Source organism: Pteronotus mesoamericanus, unplaced genomic scaffold (genome assembly GCF_021234165.1).
Source record: "Pteronotus mesoamericanus isolate MK-2021 breed Mesoamerican mustached bat unplaced genomic scaffold, CSHL_Meso_final contig_78, whole genome shotgun sequence".
NCBI classification, from domain to species: Eukaryota; Metazoa; Chordata; class Mammalia; order Chiroptera; family Mormoopidae; genus Pteronotus; species Pteronotus mesoamericanus.
The window spans coordinates 18626576-18648993 of record NW_026555258.1 but is presented as its reverse complement, the minus strand read 5'-3'; the positions used below and the strand labels follow the sequence as shown (position 1 = coordinate 18648993).

Sequence of the window (22418 nt, the reverse complement as noted above, 5' to 3'; positions counted from 1 at the left end):
ATCTGAAATTCATTTAACTGAGTGACTAGTATTTATTTATTTATTTCCCCCTGGCAACCCGACCCCCAGAACACACTTGGCAGTGTCCGGAGAGTTTTTTTGATTGTCACACCTGGCTGGAGGGGGCCTCAAAGGACAGGGATGCTGCTAAACATTTTACACCGCATAGGACAATCCCTACAAGGCTGAGCATTATCTGGTCCAAAATGTCATGAGGGTGGAAGTAGAGAAAGCCTGACCTAGATGGCCGTGAATAAACTTTAAGGGTCCCTAGCCGTCAGACAGCGCCTAGAATCTCTAAATTCATCTTCCGTTTGGAAAGGCCAGCATGGAGTTAGTGAGAGGAAGGTGGCCGCGGCTGGAGACCCGGCTTTAACGCCCGGGGCATCATTCTGACTCTCCGAGGCTGAGAACCAGAAGGCAAGAGAGGGGAACTTCCCATGGCAGCAGGTGAGCTCATAACGCCGAAAAGGTCGCCCTGTGGACGGAAAAGCACCCTGGGCTGGCTCAGGGCGCCTTCGCACGCGGCACAGATCACTCCTTCCGTCCCTGCGATTCCGAAGGCGTTCTGCGACCTCGCGGAAACTGCAGGCGGCCAAGGCGTCCGTCGCCCTGGCAACTGCGGCGGCGAACTCTGCGGCGGCCTCCGCCCGCTGTGCGCCTGCGCGGAGGCGTCCCCTGCGGAGCTGGAGCCGGACGCCGCGGAAGAGCCCGGCGCTTGGCGGAGGGCGGCCGGGCGCTCGGGGGGCGGATCGGCGGCCGAGGCCGGAATGGCGGCGCGGCTCCTTCCGTGCCGGAAAGCCGGGAACGCGGCGCGGCTCCGGCTGGCGCTGCTGCCGCAGCTGCTGCTGACGCTGCTGCTGGCGCGGCCGGCGTGGGCCCTGGTGGAGGGGCTCTACTGCGGCACGCGGGACTGCTACGAGGTGCTGGGCGTGAGCCGCGCGGCCAGCAAGGCGGAGATCGCCCGGGCCTACCGCCAGCTGGCCCGGCGCTACCACCCCGACCGCTACCGGCCCGAGCCCGGCGACGAGGGCCCCGGGCGAACGCCGCAGAGCGCCGAGGAGGCCTTCCTGCTGGTGGCGACCGCCTACGAGACTCTCAAGGTGAGGCCTTGGGTCACGGGTGGGCTGCGAGGACCCGTCGCGGGGAGCACGCGGCCCCCTCCCCGCGCCGGGCGCGGGCACCGCCACGTGCGGTCGGAGGCTCCCGCTCTCCCAGTGGGTCTCTGGCAGAGCCCACACGGCCCACCGACGGAGATCGGAAACCCCTCTGGCCTTAGGGGGACAGCCAGCCCGCTCTTTCGGTGACAGTCCTTGCAATGCGAATTAGTGAAAGCATTTTAATAACGTGCAGCTCACACTCGGAAAGCAGAGTGGTGATTGTATCACTACCAGGATCTGTGATAGAAACACAGGAACGGTCTTCAGTATGGACTGATAGCGTGACAGCACCAGCTGGCATGACAGAAACTGGGTTTGTGGGGATGCTATGAATTGGGACATTTAGCTTGGGTTTAAGGATCTAGAAAAACAGAAGAAGAGCAATGAACACCCAGGCAGAAGACCATGTTGAACCCTTGGCTCGGGCGCCCTGTGTGACCTTGGATAGTGACTTAATATGCTGGATTAGCTGTTTCTTCATGTGTAGAATTAAGGCCATGACACCTCCTTACAGGGTTTTTATGAGGGTTAAATGAGTGTGAGAAACCCTCTACACAGGGCCTGTAAATAGGTGCTTAATGACTTGGGGTTCAAGACCTGGAGAGTTTCTAGTAGGAAGTATTTTGCATGTGTGCAGTCACTTGACAGAGGTTTTATTGAGCCCTGTGGGGATGGGGAGACTTAGCCTGATCCTGTTTTCTTTGACTACTGCCGAAATCAAACCATGTAAGAAATCACAAAGTATAAATCATACTTAATGAAAGTGTTTCTGCTTCAAAGGCCTCATCATGCTCATGTGACAGTAATTGTATGGTCTTTCTTTTCTTTCTTGCCATTTTTTCGTTGCTATCTAGTCTGCTTTTAATGACTGCTCCGAGTGGGTATACTATAATTTAACCATGGGTTCTTTTTCCAGGTTAGCTTTCCAGAGCTGAAAATACTGAATCAAGGAGTTCAAGGCTCTTCATTCATGCTTCCCAGAGTGGTTTAGATAGTATGGGGTCATAAAATGAGCATGCCTAGTTCACTGAATTTTCACTAGCATTGCTGGGGTTGTAATTATTATTGGCAGTTAACTGAGGAATGGGAGGGGGCTGGGTCAGTGCTGGGGACAGAGGGTTGGGTTGCCTATTATTTAGGATAAAGAGTAAATGAGAAAAGACTTCAGAATAATGGGAAAGCACTTCTCCATCCAGAGCAACCAGCATCTGAAGCCCCAGTCTGTGTTTTTCTGCAGAGGAAAGATAGTGGTCCAAACCAGCAACCAGGAAGGCTGCCACCGGTCATCCAAAGCCCTGGTGGCATGTAAGCAAGCACTGGGCAGAGGGAGAGCTTCCAGAAGAGAAGGCAGCAGAAACACTAGCAACTGTGCCTTCTGCTGTGGTTGGAGACGGGCAGGCCTGGCATGAGAATAGTTAGTAAAATGAGCGCCAAGATATAGAGACAGTAGAGAATTCTTGCTGGAAGGAACCACAAAACTCTAAATATACTTGCCATTTTCATGAAGAGACAAATTTAGAGGCTGATCTAGCAGATCTGTAACAGTTGCTTCTAAAGGTTTCTACCCTTCAAGTTTAGCACTGATTTGTCACCTAATAAAAAATGTGTTAAAATGATCTGTTGTCCAGTCAAGAACAAGGACTTTTGGGGCAGTTAAACGCCAGTAGGTCTGGAGAAAGTAACACGTTTACTCTTGATTCCCACAGGAGGCCTGCGGTAGCTAGGAGGCCTCTGAGCGGGAAGCTGGACTTGGAGTTGCGCTGAGGGAGGAGGCCGTGCCGGAATGTCCTCCAGTTTCCCAGCCTCCCTCAGTGCTGCTGCAAGAGAATGGGAGTCATCTGGGAGAGAAGAGGGATGTGTAGGGATGGCGGGGCCCTTCAAAATCAGACTTAGCTGAGCTCTATGAAAAGACCCATTTTAAAATTATAGAAATAGACATAGATTCCATTTTCAGATGGAACAGCTCAGGAAAACTTAAAAACAAACCAAGAAACAAAAACTTCGGTGCAGATTGCCCTCTCCTGGAACAAAGCAAAGGGACTTTGACTTGCTGTGTGTCGAAGAAGTTACTGAAAACAAACAGGGTGGCCTGATTTTATTTGTCATTATGGAAAACTGCGAGGATGTTGCCAGGGAATATCATTTCCGGGTAATGCAAAGATCCCGTGAACAGGGGTCATTTGGTTTGGATGGCCTCAGCCTTCCAAATGGTCCCCTTGAGGCAATGGGGATATAACTGTTTTGCATGGATTATATCTGTAGGCTGGAAAGAGAGCTTGTGAGAGATAAGAGGTCCACATGGCCCTTGTTAAGAGCAGGTCAGATAGGCTAGTGGGAAAAGTTGATGGGTCCCAGTGGCTGTGGAATAAAGACAAGTTGCAGAAAAGCCTGCTTGGAATTCCACACATCATCTCCGGGGAGGCGGCGATTGCAGACCTGGGGCCTCATTTCATTTGTTTGCTATTTTTGTTATACTCTGTATCTTTCTCCATAAAGAATAGCAGCAAACCCTCAGGGAGGTATACTTATCTCCCAGACAGTCAAAAAGGAGGGGAGGGAGTTGGGAAGACTGTCCTTCACAGCCCTGTTCAGTTGATGCTGGAATATATATGGAGGAAAAAGTAGAGTTTGTATTTGCTTTGTGGAATGCACAGGTAAATTTCATCTCTGGAACAGTGTACCTAACAGACGTCGTTTCTCTCTTGAAGTCTGAAATAATTTAGTTGTGAATCCATTGGAGCCAGGGACCTTTTTTTCTCCCCCATAATTTTCTCATAACCTTCTTCATTTCTCTTATTGTTGGCCTGTTTGAGTTTCTTTTATTAGTAGTAATTTTTCAATTATGGTTTATATCCAATATTATTCTGTGTTTGTTTCAGGTGTACTGCATAATGGTTAGACTGTTTGAGACTCTTAATCTTTTTAACACATATAAGAAGTTATATACTCATTATAACCTAACTGGTGTTGTATCAAAACTTCCAACAATCAAGGATCTCTGAGTGTTGATAATAAATACATCACCAAGTGGGAATATATTTGTTTGAGATTTAGTGGGTTTATGATTCTAAGGTTGTCTTGGTCAAATAAATGCCTCTTGGAGAGAGATTCTTTTTTTAGATGGTGGTTGATAAAAAATAAGTACACTAATGTAATTTAAATGCGTTTTTTAAGACAAGGAGATATTATCACACTTAGCATTGTTTTTTTCCTGGAGCATCAAATTTATTAGAAGATTTGGAAGAACCAAAGACTTGAATAAGAACCCCCCAAACATGGGAGAAAAGGAGAGCGGGCAGGGGGAAGGGCCCGGGAAAAGCAGCCCAGTTGCTGCGGTTCCGCTGAGTGCGGGCCGAGGGGTGGCCTTGCAGTGAAGGGGCCCGTCCTTGGCCCCCAGGGGCTACCGGCCACTCTCCGCGCTGGGCAGTGTGCACGTCTCCCTTGTCCGCTGGACCAGGCCCTCTCCCTGAGGTTTCTGCGCACACAGTCTGTACCTCTGGCACTGCGGGCGCCTGTGGCCGCTCCCCTGCACCACGTGGCCGGCCACCCTGGGGCTTAGCATCTTCAAGTCTGGCTTTTAAAAATGCAGGAGTGTGGCTTGAGCCCAAGTCTTGACTGTGGCCCTGCCTTGGCTGCCCACACTTTCAAAAATTACATTGGCTTGACTTGTGCTTTTGTGAGTGGACAGCTTGCAGCACATGCGTCTTAATAGGAAACGGAAGAGCCTCCTCGTCACCCCAGGCTGGCCAGAGGGAGAGGCTGTGGTCCCACCATCAGGCTGCCCAGAATGAAAGGAGTTTTTGTTGTTGGTTCCCTCCGGAGCGCCACCAGCACTGCGCTGCTGCCGCCACTGCTGCGGGAGGAGGGAAGTCCCCAGGGCTGCGCTCAGGGCTGGGTTGGGGGTGGAGGTCCTTGACTTCAGCTGGGTGGGGAGCGGTGGTCCTGACTTCAGGCTGGAGTGGGGAATAGCAGGCTCTTTAGTCTCCCGCCATCAGGGCAGAACCTCTCAGGCTGGGGAAGGACTTAAGCTCTTGGGTTCAGAATTGGGGCTGGGCCTTACCCTGATGGTGTGGCCCCTCACCTTGGTTTTCCTGATCCTTAGGATCAAGTGTATGCCCATCGCTTTGTTGTACTTTCTGTTACTTATTCCTGGATCTTGTCCTATTCAAACCCCAGGTTCTTTTTTTATCTCTGTTACTTGAGGGTCCATGTTTTCCTGGGGTGGCTCCCTGTAAGGCCTGAGTTCCTCCTCCTGGCCCACATTGAGTTGTGGGTCCTTCGTAATATATTCCAGAGTTCTTTTGCTGGGTTTCAAGGGTCATTAATTTTTTAAAAAGTTTTTGACATTCTGTAGACATAAAGTATAGGTACATGGAAGTGTCCACTCTGAATCTGATACTTCAGTTCTCAAAAGTCCTCCCCCACCAACAGCGGGGTCCCTGTACCCAGCTACCCCCAAGCCCCATACGTGGACCCCAGGGACATCTTAGGGTTGGCGGCGGAAGAGCTCTGGGGTGACATAAGAGAGGATGCCACAGAGCGTGCTTAGCTCGTGGCCAACACATTCCCGACTGAGCCCAAAGTCTGCAAGTCTGACATTCAGTTCAGCCTCTCCGAGGATGTTCTCTGGCTTCAGGTCCCTGTGGATGATGCCCCTCTGGTGGCAGTACTGTACCGTTTACACCAGACGCCAGGACATGGCTCGGGCCTCCCTCTCAGTCACGTGGCCGTGGTCCTCCAGATAGCCAGGCCAGTCTCCTCTGCTCGTAGGGTCCACAGAGAGGAATCATGTTTCCTGGGTGGCAGATGCCTCGAATAACTGTTACTGGCAATTCAAGCCCTTCACGTAGTGGGCTTCTTGAAAAAGTATAGGGGAGCCCTGGCTATTAATGACTTTGACAGCCACCTCTGTGCCCATAAGAATGTGCCTGGCCAAGCTCACATTGACAAAGGTTCCCTGGCCAATGGCTTTCAGGAGCTCATAAAGCATAAAGGCGAATAGGGGGCTCCTCTCTGGCAGGGACGGTGCAAGGTCATTAGACAGGATGACTTGCCAACTATATCGACAATACTATCAATGCTAACTATGATAACAAACAGGACTATACTATGGTAACTAATACTAATAATGCTAACTGTGCTAATAAACGATGCTAAATATACCCATACTAACCAAAAACAATTCTAAAGAAAGAATGAGAAAAAGAACAAATGAGAAGAAGAAAAAAAATGAGAAAAATAACATTAAAAAGAGAGACATCTCCAATTTGGGTTGCAGTGAAGGAAACTAGTGCAAACAGCTTAATTGTGACACCGCACAGCTGTTGGGTGGTCCCTGACCCAGCCACTTCTCTGGCTAAACAGCTCCGCTGGGCTCCGGTCTGTGGCTGCGGGCCTCTCCAGTGTTTCATCTTCAGTGTTTCAGCTCCGGCAGGGGAAACATAGTTGCCAGCCTTTGGTGAAAAGGGAAAGTGTGCTCTTAGTCATTGTTATTTTAGCAACAAAGATTCTATCTGTGCACAGGGAGGTTGAAGAAACTGCATCACCCTCCTGCTGCTGGCCCCCCCCGCCGCCCCCCGCCCCCCGCCCCCCGCCGGCCAAGCCCCCTGCCAAAAGAAGGGTGGGTACTACTGGAAGTCAAGGCATTGGTCAGGCGCTTTCACCCAGTTGTTCCTAGTTCATATTTTCAGATAACTTAAAACTCCAGTTTTATATCCCATAGATGAGTGAAATCATATGGTTCTTAACTTTTTCTGTCTGACTTGAAATCTATATATTATTAACTGTTGTCATCCCGATAAACTTCATTTTTTAAAATAGTTTAAAGTTCCAGACCTCAGCAGGACATTCAAACCACTTAGGATCTCACACGCTATTCCATATTTGCTTCATAATATGGGTGAAGACAATGAAGTAGTATTTAGTGTATTTGACTACTGGTGAGTTAGGGACTCATGGACTTTGGAAGTGAAGTAAATGGACTGTCACTCACTGTGTCAACATTGGGTCTTTTTATGTGGCTATAGCACTTATCACACTGCACTGTAAATACTGAGTAGCCCGTCTCCCCTCTGCACTAAGCCTCGCTCCTCAGTTTTTTGTGTGTGTATCCGTAGCACCTAGCACAGTGTCTGGCACATCAGATAATGAATGTTTGTTAGGTAAAAACTCATATCTGGAGATAGATTCAGAGAGACTGGAAGTCAAAAGTGCATTTCTGGAGTTTTTGACATTGGTCTATGAAACTGACTTTGGCATTTTACCCCGAAGTAATGGTAGTTTTAAAGAGCGGCACAGATAAAATTGGGTGGGTATGAATGAAAAAGTCCTGGATGAGAGAAAAATTGCACTTCTATTTGTAAGGAGAAATTGTGTTCACAAAGTTTTAAAGTCAGAACATTAATTTTTTGAATATAGATAAGAATTGGGTAAAATAGATAAAATAAGAAAGATGGCATAAAAATAAGTGGATGAGGGAATAGGTGGAACTTAGAAACACTATGATTGGCAGAAAATGGGGGAAAACAGCAGAATTCGACTGCCTTTTGCAAGACCACAAGAGAAGAACATAGAAGAGATTTCAGAAATGTCACTGGTATGAAGGGTATCTGTAAGTTACAGCCGTGGAGAGCGAGCCTTCTGCTAGTCTAGCCTTGTCTTGGCCGGGAAGTCACAAGAACACTTCAGTTTCTTTTTATCACTCTGGTTGATGTGGCAGGGCGCTCTCATTTAGGAAGAATTCAGCCAGAAGAGCTGTTTGGTGCTCCCTGCCCTCGTCTGTCACCGTTTGTTGTTTTTCCTCAGTGTGGCTCCTCACCCCTTCCCGCAACCAGTGCTGACTCCAGTGCTGACTCGGGCGCTGGGGGAGGAGGCCACAGCAGGGAGAAGGGCACCGCTCTGGCCCTTAAGTTTTTAACATAACAAGGAGACAGACAGCTATTGTTTGGTTATTTATTTAAGTTGCATAATGAAAATGTGTGTGGATGATATTTCAGCAGCCAGAGAGTGAGAGAACATAATTTTATCTTCTTTGGGGATTGGAGTAGAATAAACCCTTTGATCTGGATCTATGACAGTCACCCAGGTGGATGGCGAAAGGGACATTTCTGGGAGAGGGAAAACTTGATCAACAAAAAACATGGAGTCAGGAGAGTGCAGGGCTATTCCAGGAATGAGGTGGAGTTTCATGAGGTTTTCTCCACCAAGGATCGCTGTTATTATTTGGTTCCCAGGAACACTTTGTGTTTAGGGGGAAAAATTAACTGCACTTATTAGTATTACTGTTTTTCTTACCCAGCATCAGTCCAAATGGATGTAAATTTCTGTAACAGTTGTGATGCTGATAAACAGCCCAATTAAGTAAGCTTGATAGCAGATAGTTTTTATTTCACATGTCAACTCTCATTGGCCACGACTCCCTTGCACAACGGTGGACATTTTGAGGCCTTGTCTGGATTTAGTGGGAAAGATGGCAAGTGTGATAGTGATTTCTCCCAGGGGCCCAGAAGGGCATGGTCCCTTATGTGCCACATTTGCTATTTCTGCTGTGATCCCGTAAGTGTTGTTTATTTTTTACTGATCCCTTATTTTCAGCTGTTACACCCTATTTATGGCCAAGGTTGATTATACACCAGATGTATTTAATTCTAGTGCTGTGACTGCCTGACGTATGATGTTATCAACAGCCAATCAGAGTCGATATCATTCTAGCCAGAAACTGAGCCCTTGACATTTTAACTTAGCTTGTGCAAATTTATCATGGGTGAATGGAACATTTTAAGATAGTCACAGCACAAAGACCCTTATTGCATTTTTTTCATAGACTTCAGGGGATCCACTCCTTCTAGGTAAGAAGCCTGGTCTGGTGCATCATAGGGAGAATGTTCCAGGAGACTGAAGGTTGGTGTGGGAACCCATGATGGACCACCCTTTAAGCTGTGTTCACGAATATGAAGTTTATGTATTGAATAGGTACCAGAGGTTTAAAAGGGGAGGAGTAACACAAATCTGGTGTTTGATTCTGCAAGAAAATTCTAGGAACAATAGTGAGGATGGCTGGGGAAGGCAGGAAGGCATTGGTGACTGAACTGATTTTAATCCACTGGCTTCTAGAATGTCATCACTCCTCTTTGGTAACAAGAATCTCTTGGTTAATTTCACATATCTTTCACTTATTATTTTTTTTTTTTTTTTTTTTTTTTTTTTACATTCAAGCTGTGGTCACAACATCCCTCTTGTTCTGCTGTTGACTGTCCTCATCTCCCTTTCATTCAAGCTCTCGGAGACTGACCTGTACTCCCACACATGTACCGGAACTGTTCTGAGGGGAACGTGACACTCTAAGCGTCACATCTGAAGGCTCTTCATTTTTCTTCCTGGAACTTTTTCTGTCATTTGATAGTGTTGGCCATGTAGTTCTTTATGATGCTCTCCCTTGACTCCCTTGAAGTAATTCTCCCGTTTCTCCTGTCTTTCTAGACATTTCTTTTCAGCCTTCAGAGTCATCTTTTCCTCTGCCTACACCTTAAACATTGCTTTTCTTTAGAGTGCTGTCCTTCTGGTACTCTGTTTTAAAAATTTCTAAGCTTTTCCTAAATGAAACGACTAAATCCTTGACATCTCTAAAATCTGTGTGTTCTCTAAGTTGTTATTTTCAATAGCCTTTCATCTGTAGCACAGGTACCAAAATTAAACATGTCTGAAATCAGTCTTGTTAATCTTTGTTTAAAGGATAAATTTCAAAAGGAGATATAATCATGAGTCTCATACAATACAGAATGAACATGTGTCAGAGATTTTATTTAACTCATTAATTAATGAGGGAACAAGAAAGATATTAAAATTGGTTCAAAAGAGGGCACAATGCTGCCCATTTCCGGTCAGACAAGGAGCGCTGACCCGCCTGTGGGACCGGCCGGAGGGGCGAGGTGCCTTCGGTGCCATTAGTCCAGATGCAGTTGGTCTTTCTGTGAGTGAGAATGATTTGCATTACTTCCAGTTTTCTACAAGTTATTGCAGTCTCAAAAAGGGAAAAGAGACTTTTCAAAGACCGAGGCCTGTCCCTCCAGAGGAACAGATACTCCCTGGAGACTCAAGGGACTGAAAGAGAGCCCGTAATTATTTTTTCTTCCCATCTCAGAATTTCCCGGTTTTCCTGTGCATCTTCTCCAAATTTGCTGTCTTCGTCCTCTGTTCTTTGTCTTACAGCAACATGGTCCACACAGTAACCGTAATTAAAAACCCTGCTACCATGCTCAGTGTGATTGATTTGTGTATTTCTTTAATCACTAAGCCCTATTCATTCCATTTCTTAGTCTCTAAAATCTGTTTCTCCCTCATTTCCGCTCTTTACAATACTATCATAATTATTTTTCAAAAATAAATACGTCTACTCAATGCTGTTGGTCTCAACTTGAGAAAATTTTATTTTTGACTAGCACAGGCAATAACAGCCTAACACTTCAGCGTGGCATATAAGACCCTCTACAGATCTTATCCGCACCTGTCTTCCTGGCCACTTTGACTGCTCTGTTCTTTCTGAATTTCCCCAGTGCTCAAGCTCCACGGAATCCATTATATTCATTGATTCTTCGGGACCCTAACGCTTGCCGTTCTCAGTGCCTGGAACAAGCTTGTCCGCATCTTACTTGCTGTTCAAAATCCATTACTCATTTTATCTTTTCTGTGAATCTCATTACCAGTGGTCTCAGGCAGAGTGAGTCAGTCCTCAATTCCTTTGCACACCGGATTGTGTTTTCCTGGCTTGCCTAGATTCTTCTAGATGGGAGAGTTCTTGAGGCTAGGACCTAATCTCATTGGTCTATTTTTCCTCTTTTGAGTTCAAGGTAGGGTTCATGCCCTGCATGATTATTTGCTGAGTCAGAATAACTAAGATTTTTAAAAGCTCAAGTAACTAAGTTGATGGTATTATCCTATTAACCAAAACACAGGGGAACAGGTTTTGGTTTGGAGCATGTTGAATTTGAGATGTTTTTGTTACATGTAGGAAATGTTCAGGGGATATTTGGAAATAGGTGGACACAGGAAAAACAGGCCTGAGTGTCACGTGTGTGTGTGTGTGTATGATATATATGTATACTACATATATATGTGTGTGTGTATACATATATATATGATACTACAAATCATGGAAGTTGTCGAGATCATACATAGACTGAGAAGATGTATGAGAAGGTAGTTGCACTAGTGGCTGGTGGGCAGGAAATGTGAAAAGACGTGAATCTGGTAGCAGTTAATTTTTATCCTCTTTAGTAGGATGCAATGGCCTGGAAAAAATTTAGGGGAACAGATTTTTTTTTTTAAAGATCATTTGTGTGTGTTGATTTCTTTTAAAAAATAGGATTAATACATATCTTTAAGACCAAACAAAATATCACTGTTTTCATATATTATTGATTCCGGGCCTTTACCGTCCTAAAATGGTTTTTACTCTCTGTGTCACAGAAACTTTAAAATGTGAAACTGGCTGCAATATCAGACTATTGCAATTTATGTTTATGAAGAGTAAACAATTCATAATGTCTTTCAAGGGCAAGAACATAATATATCTTCGCCTCTGGGGAGGGGGGACGATCGTTTTCCTCAGAGAAGGAAGGACTGAGTACTTTCTTTGTGGGTTTCCTCTTGTTCACCTTTGATCTAGATATGGTGGCTGTGTTCCAGTCCTCCTGCATATGCCCGAGAGGATTGGGAGTGGAGTGGACACCAGCAGAAGCACCATTTTTTCCGGTAGAAATTAGGAACCAGGAGCTTATTGCCCAGCTTGTCAAGGCTCAGGACAGAGAGGAGGAAGAAACAAGTATAAAGGTTTTGGTTTTGAAAAGAAGTTGGCATCTTCCTGACCCTGGGACTTTAAGATCCACAAAATTGCTGAAAGAAAAAGTACTACTTATTGAAAGGTAAGATATTAAACTGTTTTAAGGTTTAAGCTATTGAAGCCACAGTAGCCTACGTCCATCAACTGTGACAGCAAGCAGCTGTGCTGCTAAACTGAAGTTTGGTGACATCATCGCCCACCCAGCCTCCCTGGTGAGATGGAGTCCTGAGCAGCTAGAGAGCTGTTTCTAGGGAGGCAGAGCCTTTATAAAGTTTCACTCATTTTTCAAATAACATTTCCTGAGTGCCAGGCATTGTGCTAGGTCTTGGATGTACAGAGATTATTGAGTCACCCTACCTCTCTTCCAGGAGTTCTCATTCAAGAAAAATTTTAAAAAAAAACCAAAACAACAACTGGTGATTACAATGTGATAAGTGCTATAACAAGTAGGGAATATGTGTAATAAGGTGGTGTAACCCTATCTGAAGCAGTGCAGTTTGTGTCCTGAAGGATTAATAGGGGCTCCTGAGATGGAAGAAAGGGATGGCATTTGAGTTAGAAAGGATTCTGTGTTCACAGGCAGGTGTGAAAGAACATGCTGTATTGGAAGAACACTCTAAATTCTAGAAATTACTCTCTGAATGTTTGCTATGGACAGAAGAGGGGCGAAGGATGAGATGTTGCTCGGTAAGCTAGGGCCAGTTATGGAGGCCTTGCTGGTTGCCAAGGAAATTTTAACTTACCTTATTAGCCATGGAGATTTAACAAAAATAAAAATAAAAAATAAAAATGTTGGACTACCTTAGTTCCAAGATGCATAGGAGAAAAAAAATAAACATATGGTGTTAAAATAAGTGATAAGTGTCTACCTGTAGCTCTCTAATTGGGTCTCAGTCTCTGTCTTTTTTTTTTTTTTTGGCTAATATTCCCGGTATCCTTGTGTTCTTACTAGGCTGATTCTAAACTTTGTGGGTTACTAACTAGTAGGATTTTGACTTAGACTGTGAGAGCTCCTAACTCTCCAGTTTGTGCCAGCTTTCAACTCCTTCTAAAGTATATTATGCACATGCCTCCGCCTAAAGTCATTTTCTTCATTCTGGAGGGAAAGCTATAAACTGAGTAAAGATTCTGGGTGATTACATGTTGTAACAAGCAGGTGGTCAATCTTCTTGTCTCTAATCATGACCAAAACAGGGTCATAAATTTATGGTGACTCCATCCTAAGAGAAGTCAGGCTTGGCCCTGAACCCTTTTGCAGGAGTCAGGTAGTTTGAGGGCTCATTGGCGGGTTCTGATGAGGCCTCCAGGCTGTGGGTGCAGGGGAGAGGCCAGGCACAAGGCCCGAATTTTGGAGTTCCTGGTTGCTGGAGCATGAGGTGACCATCCTATTAGAGGAGCTCAGGACTTGATGATGTCACAGATTTAGGGGCCAGTGAGAAGACGGTGGCCCTCAGGGAAGATCGGGTGAAATACTTGAGGAGGGATACCTGCATTCTGTGGATTGTGACCTTCACTAAGATAAGAGAATGAAGAAGAAAAGGTGGCCATTGGATGCGTGACATTCACGTGGCAGGTTTCAGCCATACCCTGAGATCCTGCGGTAGACTTCACCCAAAGGTACGGTCAGGCTCTGCACAGAGGGAGACGCTGCAGGTGGGTAGGAATCTGATCTCCATCTAGCAGTCAGTTTCAAAACTACCTGTAATCTAGTTGGAGCAAGGAGGAGAATCATGTTTGAAGAAATACATTTTAAAAGGCGTCTGCCAGCGTTCAGAGGCTGAGTTAAAAGCCAGAGATTTCAGGCCAAAAGCAGAGCATGTCTATAAAATTAGTCCCAATAGCAAAAAAAATGGAGAGAGAATGAACAAATTTTCAAAGGGTGTCTTGAAATACTCAAAATGAGGTCCATTAAGAGACGTCGGCTTTAGTGCTCGGAGCTGCCAGTGTGACCTCCAAAGCTTTACCCTCTTTAGGTTAGAAGCACTACAATATAATAATGGCTAATAGAAGGAATAAATGATTGACCGTTGAGGAGTGTGGCAGTTGCCGCAAGAAAATCTTTTTTTGACAGAAATGAGCAAACCAGGAGTGAATTTGAAAATAAAATGAGCTGAGCTCAGCCCTTCTTACATAATAGGCAGTTCTCATATTGGAGAGTATACATATATACATTTATATCTAACCATACTGGATACTAGTTCATCTAGTTTCAAATTCTAGTCAGAATTTTAAAATATATTGAATGCAGTGAAAGAGATTCGTTGCTGAAAATGTGCTCACTCAAATTCAGAATTCTTAACAGAAAATATTTAATGATATTAATGGGTACAGGGGAGATTTTTGTCATTAGCAAACTTCTTGTTTGAAGCTTATGACACTGCCTTCTGGAGGACTCAGGAGAAGGTCCTGAGCTGCCCCCAGAACCTCCGCTTGTGGTAGTGGAGCACTAAGTATAGATTTTGAAATGGCTTTGCCTAAAAATCTGCAATTTTGTGGGCATTGAATAATTCATCCTAAAGAAAAGAAATCCTCTAGGTGATTTTTAGATTTTTATTTTCATAATGGTTTCTGTTTACGCATGGAGAATAAAGGATTTGTTGTGTTTTTAGTCTTTAACATTTTTTCGGACACAAGACAAAATAGGTTACCTGAGTGATAAAAAGCAATTCATAACCTAGTTTACTAGCTCTTCAGCTGATATAGCTCAATAAAAGATTGGCATTTATCCCTGTTAGAAATTGATTAAAATTAGAGAAGTTTTTAAGAAATGTTTTATGTGTGAACATTTGTAAACAGAGCAGCATTTCAGGGTGTTATAATTTTTTCAACATGTTTGTATGATGAAGAAAGATTTACATGTTACTATATTTATGAACTGGGCTGTGACAAGGTATTATAAAGGTAATACACTGTGTATTTGTAACATGTTTTTGGATATTGTATGTCATTTGGTATTCAGAACAACCCAAACTTAGTAGAGCAGGTATTATTATCTCTATTTTCAAAAAAAAAAAAACAAAATAAAAACAAAACGGTGAGGCTCAAAGAGGCTGAAAATTTTACCCAAAGTCCCAAAGCTAGCCTTCGGCCATTATACTGCATAGACGTTTCTTTGAGATGAGCATAATTCAGTTTTGTAGGCACAGACTGGCTTTGTCTGCTTTTTGTTACCTTAATCATTGCTTTCAACAGAAAACTTTCTCCCTAAGGCTGGAAAATGATTGTGAATACGTACAATGAATATAAACATTTTTTCCTATCAACTGTTATTGAGAGTAGGTGTCAATGTGCTCTTAAGTTATAAGAACATGAAGAAGACATCCTTACTAGCATAACACTGGCTAAAAAGGCATCATTAATTGTTATTAAAGTGTTTTTATTTTTCCAGGAGGCCTAACAATACTGAAGAATACAGGGAAGTATTTTTTATTATGCTTTATAGTGAACATAAAGTTCTGGAAATAAATTAATGTGTGCCTTTGAAGAAGGATGGGAAATTTTTTTATTTTGACAGTTCCAGTGCTTTTACTCAGATTAACCTTAACAGAATTATAAAATTCTAGATTTGACTCAACAGAGTATACACTAAGGCCATTTTAGGAAATGTCTGTGAAATTGGAGATCTTGTTATTTTCCAGGATGAAGAAACACGAAAAGATTATGACTATATGCTGGATCACCCAGACGAGTACTACAGCCATTACTACCACTACTACAGCAGGCGCTTAGCTCCCACAGTGGATGTCAGAATTGTGATTCTGGCCAGTGTGTGTGCTATTTCAGTGTTCCAGGTGTGTATTAATGGATATGTGTCTCGACATGCATGCGCTCGAGTGTACATTGCACCTAGCACTAGTCACTAAAACTGAACTAGAAGTACCTTTTCATAAAGCTTTACTTCCAGTTGAGATATTTTTACATTGGAAAAATATGCTTTTTTTTTCAACCAATGATAATATCAGAATCTTTATCAGTGGGAAATCCAAGAAATTGATGACTGTCATTATTATAACTACCAAGAAAACACAATGGATCTTTCTCTCATAGCCTCCTTTAGTGTAGTTTCCACATGACAGCCAGGTTCAATGTCAACCTACCTGATCATATCATTTACTTTTGTAGAACTTTTCAATAATTTTCCATTAAACTTGAGAAAAATCCGAACTTCTGAACATGAACTAAGAAATCTTGGCACCTGCCCACCAACGGGGAGTGGTGCTCGCCACCGTTGTGACCACCACAGGCATCTCACACATTCCACCTGCCTGCGGAGGGCGCTTCTGCTCAGGCTGAACCACTGACATAGATTAAAAGAGTTTCATTTTTTATGTTGTTCTTAAAATATCACAAAAATTTAACTGCAGCCTGAAATGAGTTTTACCTACCATTCTTAAACTAACCACAGTGCCATCATGCCCTCCTTTAGGGGACAAGAACATACCAAGGGGCTAGGATACAGCAATTTGTTAGTTTGAAAACTGCTTCTTGAATTTAATTTCCATAAACGAGATTCAACTTATATAAGAAAAGAATTTCTATTGAAAACTTCTATAGATTGTATATATTAAATGTATCACCTTTTGTAGAAGTTTTGATGAGGGATAATTTTACTTTTCTGTTTTAGATAATATAATCCCCTAGTTATTTTATATTTTCTTATACATACATTTATATATATTTTTTCTTTCTATTCCTAGTAGATTGCTAATATAATATTTCAGGATAGTATTGGTGTAACTGCTATATTCATTCCATAAAACAGCAAATGAAATGTATGGAAATGTGAGGAATATGACTTTCTCTGACAATTAATAAAACCCTTTGTGGTTTAATATATTTATGAAATAAGTTAGATGTTTTCCTGTCTAAATTAGTAAAGAGTTCAAACATATTTGAATCTTTCAGTCCAGAATATGATGAGCATTAACTATGGTATATGTAGAGGGTTTATGGAAGAGATAGGAATGAATATAGTTGCCTGAGTCTGTATCCTGTGATTTCTTCTTTTTTGCTTTTAGTCCTCACCTGAGGACATGCTTATTGATTTTAGAGAGAGGGGAAGGGTGGGAGAGAAAGAGGGAGAGAAACACTGATGGGAGAAATATCAATTGATTGCCTCCTGTATGCACCCCGACTGGGGATGGAACCCATCACCTAGGTATGTGCCCTGACTGGGAATCGAACCCACGGCCCTTCAGTCAACAGGATGATGCTCCAACTGAGCCTCACCAGCCAGGCCAAGAGAGATATCTTAATAGTGATCTAGGGAAGGGCCACATAGTAAAGATGTGAAATCACTGGTGTGTGATTATATCAACCTGTCCTCTGATCTTTGGTATCTTCTGTCTGATTTAATACCTTTTTGGCCCCACTCAGGGCTTACCTGACTTATCTGGCCTTGTTCACAGAGGCATTATTCAGTTCTATCTTTTACTTACAGAGTAAGATGATTGAGTTCCCTGTTTTTAATCAGAATGGGTTGGGAGGCAGTAGTGCTCACCAAGATGAATTTTGGTAATAAAAATGACCCATTTTTCTTTGTTAAATATTCTAGTTTTTCAGCTGGTGGAATAGCTACGACAAGGCAATCAGCTACCTGGCCACAGTGCCCAAGTACCGTATCCAAGCCATGGAGATTGCTAAGCAGCAAGGGCTGCTCAGAAAAGCCAAAGAGAAGGGCAGAAACAAAAAATCCAAAGAGGAAATTCGTGATGAGGAGGAGAATATTATAAAGAACATTATAAAAAGTAAAATCGATATAAAGGGAGGCTATCAGAAGCCCCAGATACGTGATCTTCTCCTGTTTCAAATCCTCTTAGCTCCTTTTCACCTGTGCTCATATGTAGCCTGGTATTGCCGGTGGATCTATAATTTTAATATCAAAGGCAAAGAATATGGGGAAGAAGAAAGACTGTATCTTATACGTAAATCTATGAAGATGTCAAAGTCTCAGTTTGATAGTCTAGAAGATCATCAGAAAGAAACTTTTCTTAAACGGGAGCTCTGGATAAAGGAGAATTATGAGGTGAGTAATTGGTCTGCTGTGACTTTGGGTCATCTTCCTCACCAAGGCAAAATTAGGTGTATGCTAAGGGACGGCAGAAGTACGCTCAGATTTCTGAAACCCAAGACCTAAATAATGGATAAAGATCTTACTTTTCTGGAAAGCATGACTACATTTGGTAGTGGGACAGTGGATTTTTAACCTGTAATTTGTCTTTTTAAAAGTTGAGTTTTAAATACTTTAATTGACCAATGCTGAAAATGTTATGAATGGTCTGATTTGTCGTGTTAAAGTGCAATGGGAGAATAATGTAAATTTGCAAGGGGGTCACAACTTCCCGTTAATTGCACTCACTAAAATTTGGTCTTTCCCACAGTTCCTTCCAGTCATGTAAATTTAGCCACATAGATTTAAAAAAAAAGAATAAGAGACAGAAATTTTGTTGAATAACTTCATTTCAAAATAAAATGAGCATAGAATCTTCTACATAATAACTAACATATGTATGAAAAGTTACTTTTATTTTTAAATTAAATTGACTTATTGTAATGTCTCTAAACTTTGAGCATTTTAATAAATGCAATATTTTACAGTTGTCAGCTACAGCAATTACTTTGAGGTGATTGGCTGCCTAGCTAAAGTCCTAAGGGAACTAGTAATCTCACCATAATGTTATTTTAGGTTTTGGGTCAAATTAATTGGTTAATATATTAAATGTAAGAATAAAGAACAGTGAAACCTTCCTAGGAAGTCTGAGCTATATTTGTTTTTTTTAGTTTCATAGACATTCCTTTTTATATGTAGTATCCTAAGTAGATTTTACTGAAAATCAAGTTTCAGTTTGAATTCTATTTAAGTAACGTAACTCACTATGAATTGCTAGAATGTTTTGTCAAGTGAATATACTCAGCCTGCTTATCAATAAGATAAGAATGGAAGGTAATATGCTCTTTTGCTCCTAAATGATTTGAAAAGTTTTCTTTTTACATAGGCTAAGCAGCCTAATCCACAAAACTCTGTCTTTCATCGAGTACTGTTCTGGGCTGAATTATGTTATTGTATGAGGTTATCTTAGTCACTACTTACTAAAATTTGGAAGTAAAATAATTTCTTTCTAAAACTTGATGTGACTGTGAGACTGGCTATGAAAACTTGTCCATTTGGCCTCAGCTGACATCCACTAAAATTTCCAGAAATGCCTATGTTTTATTCTTAACCTGTGAGGTTTATTTAACTTTCTTTGGTAAATTTAATAAAATATTTTGAAAAACCAATAATTATCTTTAAAGATAAAAGTGGATGTAAGTTCCGTTTGGAGACAGATGTATATAGGAGGTCATTTTGTTCCTTGGTTAGGATCAACAAATACCGAAAGCCACCAGTTAAATTTATATAAATAAAAATAAAAATAAAGTGATTCTTTAATATTGGACATTAATTGTAGAGAGGAAGTGTTTAAACCCTTTAAACTCAGCATAAGTATGATTTCAGTGAGGGAAAGCATGTATTCCCAGGTTACAGAAATTGGCCACAAAAATTACTAGTCCTGGTACACGCTGTTCTTTTGTATTGATCACCGAATGCTAAGGTGCCCAACTGCTTACTGTTTTTAGTGCGTGGTCTTGAGATGACAGACCAATGCATTCACTGGTCACTTTTACCTAAACTTATTTTTGAAAAATGTAAATACACCATAAAGCTAGTAACAAACGTTTCCCTTTGGATTATAAAGTCAGTTAGTGTCATTTGTACTCATAGGTCTACAAACAAGAACAAGAAGAAGAACTAAAGAAAAAGTTAGCAAATGACCCTCGATGGAAGAGATACAGGAGATGGATGAAGAATGAAGGGCCCGGACGGCTGACATTTGTGGACGAGTAGCAATTCCTGGAATGCTGCTATGCCAAACCTTGATTATGGTGTTATTTTCATAAATGAATTATTTTAGAGATGTATCAACTGCCCTTCCGCAGGAACTAAAATTCCCCCAAGTATCTGATTAAACAGAATAATGAAGAAATTTAAACTTTATCTTAAAATTTTATACATACGACATTTATGATTCTTCAATTTTTATAATCTATTTGTGGATTTTGTTAAAAGATTTGACATGAAGATTTATTAGTTGCCATTTAAAAATTTTATATGTTTAGTTAAAAGATTCGACATGAAAATGTATTAGATACCATTGAAAATTTTATGGGTCAAGCGCTCATTCTTCAAACGTGTTCCCTTTTGTTATAGTGCTACATTCTTCTGCTTTCATGGCCTCTGATATTTTCGCAAAACATAAAAAATTAAAACAGCATTTAATTATATTATTCTGAGTGTCTTCTAGACACAGACTTCAACAAAATGATTTCAGTATCACATCGTCTTCATTATAGTCATTCTAGGATTGAAATAGGTTCAAAATCTCTCTCTGAGGGAGCCTTCTGTTAGAATGCCATTTTACTCTTCTCCCCAGTCATAATGTCTTTTTACTTTTCCCCCCAGTCACAATATTCTTAATAAGATCAGAAACTCTCCAGGAGAGTGAATCTACAGTCATGTCCTTGTAGGATAATCTTGATTGCAGTCATTTTAGGACTATAACTGTTTTCAAACATTTTTCCAGAAGAGACCTCGAAAAAAGGTCTTTTGTATCACTTCAATTTTTAAAAGATGAAGCAGAAATAGGGTACTGAAAAGCTGTTCATAGATTATGAAGTCCTTGAGTGGTGAAAAGAAATCCATTGTACATGAATTCATTTACATGCATTTAAACCAGAAAAAGGAATTGACTGGCTGTGTGCTGTTCTTTCAAACAATGAAATATGAACGTTTCAGATGTGGAAGTGGAACTAATTCACACATAATTTGAAGCAAGTATGATACTGCGCCAAGGTGTCAATACACATTCATGGTAGTGATCAGAGCTCCTGTGTTTTTTGTTTGTTTATTTTAGATTCCTGTTAAAGGATTTATCCCATTGCCTCATATTAATAAAATGGTTGCAATATATCAGGTTTGTTGATATGACATTTTAAATCGAAGGTTAACATCCTGCTTTTGTATGATATAATTTTAAAGGCTTAGTATAGATAGTAGATATGCAGAGTCTGTTTGTAACTAAAAATGAACTAGTCCTTTCAGGAGCTGAACCCAAATATGTGACGTGCACAGAGGAGCAAGAGGGAAGAATCCTGTCCCTGCTAATATAGATGAAGAACTGAAGTGAGAAACTTAATGAGTTTTTAATAAATTGCCTCATTAGAAACTTGTGGGAATTTGACCAGATTATCATTAGGGCACTTTTACAGATATAAAATTCTGAAATGATACAATATTTATATTTTTATAAATTTTAGATAAAAGTGTTTTATGCATCTCTTCTTTTTTAGAAGGGTGGAGAAATTACAGAACTAAATTAAAGGAAGCTGTTTCAAACCTCAAATGCCCAGCTTTTAAATGTCTTTCAAAGGGGCTGTGGCTGGCTGTAGAGCTGGCAACCCATCTCTTAAAATTCATTATCTGCTTAATGCACAATAGTATTTCTCTAAGAACAGATGTGTGTACCATATGTTATAAGGACCAAAAAGAAATGTAGGTACTTGCCCCTCTTAAAATTCCAAGGAAATTTGTGGTATTCTAGGTATCTTTTAGCTAGTAACAAGAAAAAACAAGAGGACTGTCTATGTTAGCACTCATAAAGTTTAGCTGATAAAAACAGTGTATCTTTGGATGTCATTTTTGCTTATTTGCTAGATTGAAGTATTTCTTCCTGGCTTTCTAGAAATCTCATTTCTGGAATTGTCCTAGGAGTCTGCTCACTTGGTAAAAATTTGGTCAGTCTTTTGGAATCATGGTCATTGCATGGGTCAAGATGAGTGGACTCTTCTTAATGGAAGGACTGTGGTTCTCTCCTCAGGTATTTTAGAAATACCTGGAGAAGAATCCTGGGTAGAGGATCCCATAGCCCCACCAGTTAGAACATTTTTCTTGTGCTTAAGTTTAGGGCCATCACCATTTCCTTTTCATACCTGGTACTCAGGAGTTCATAGCACATAGTTATCTTTACTTCATATAATTGAGATCTGTGCTAAAATTACTCTTAGGGTTATATTCATGTCTAAATTTTCGTAACAGATTTCACTACTAACTCTTTCCTCATTGGTCTTATTTCCTTATGAATTCTCTAAGCTCTATAAATCATAGGCTGCTGTTTCATTACACATCTGTTAGGTAGGTACTGTGCCTGAATCTTAAACACTTTAATTGGTGTATATGATTTTAAAATATTACATGAAAAAATAGTTGAAATGGAAGAATTAGCAAATATTTTAGTACCATTGAATTTATGTTTAGAAAAATCATAGTTCATCTCCTTTGAGATTCTTTTTTTGGTTTTGTTTGACTGAAAAGGCAGTAAACTTTG

The 22418-nt window shown here is 41.5% G+C and overlaps 1 protein-coding gene across 1 annotated transcript; it reads left to right on the top strand.

Annotated features, from left to right (window-relative positions):
- Positions 1 to 719: 719 nt before the first annotated feature.
- Positions 720 to 21004, top strand: DNAJC25 (DnaJ heat shock protein family (Hsp40) member C25). The gene is made up of 4 exons (XM_054584524.1): positions 720 to 1103; positions 15636 to 15788; positions 17552 to 18022; positions 19760 to 21004. The coding sequence occupies exons 1-4, from the start codon at positions 771 to 773 to the stop codon at positions 19880 to 19882; spliced, it is 1080 nt and encodes a 359-aa protein (XP_054440499.1). The 5' UTR covers positions 720 to 770; the 3' UTR covers positions 19883 to 21004.
- Positions 21005 to 22418: the final 1414 nt, after the last annotated feature.

Coding starts and splice junctions, on each gene's coding strand:
- DNAJC25 (XM_054584524.1), top strand. CDS start 771: ATGGCGGCGCGGCTCCTTCCGTGCCGGAAAGCCGGGAACGCGGCGCGG. Junction 15,789..17,551: donor GTGCTATTTCAGTGTTCCAG/GTGTGTATTAAT, acceptor TAAATATTCTAG/TTTTTCAGCTGGTGGAATAG. Junction 18,023..19,759: donor GGATAAAGGAGAATTATGAG/GTGAGTAATTGG, acceptor TTGTACTCATAG/GTCTACAAACAAGAACAAGA.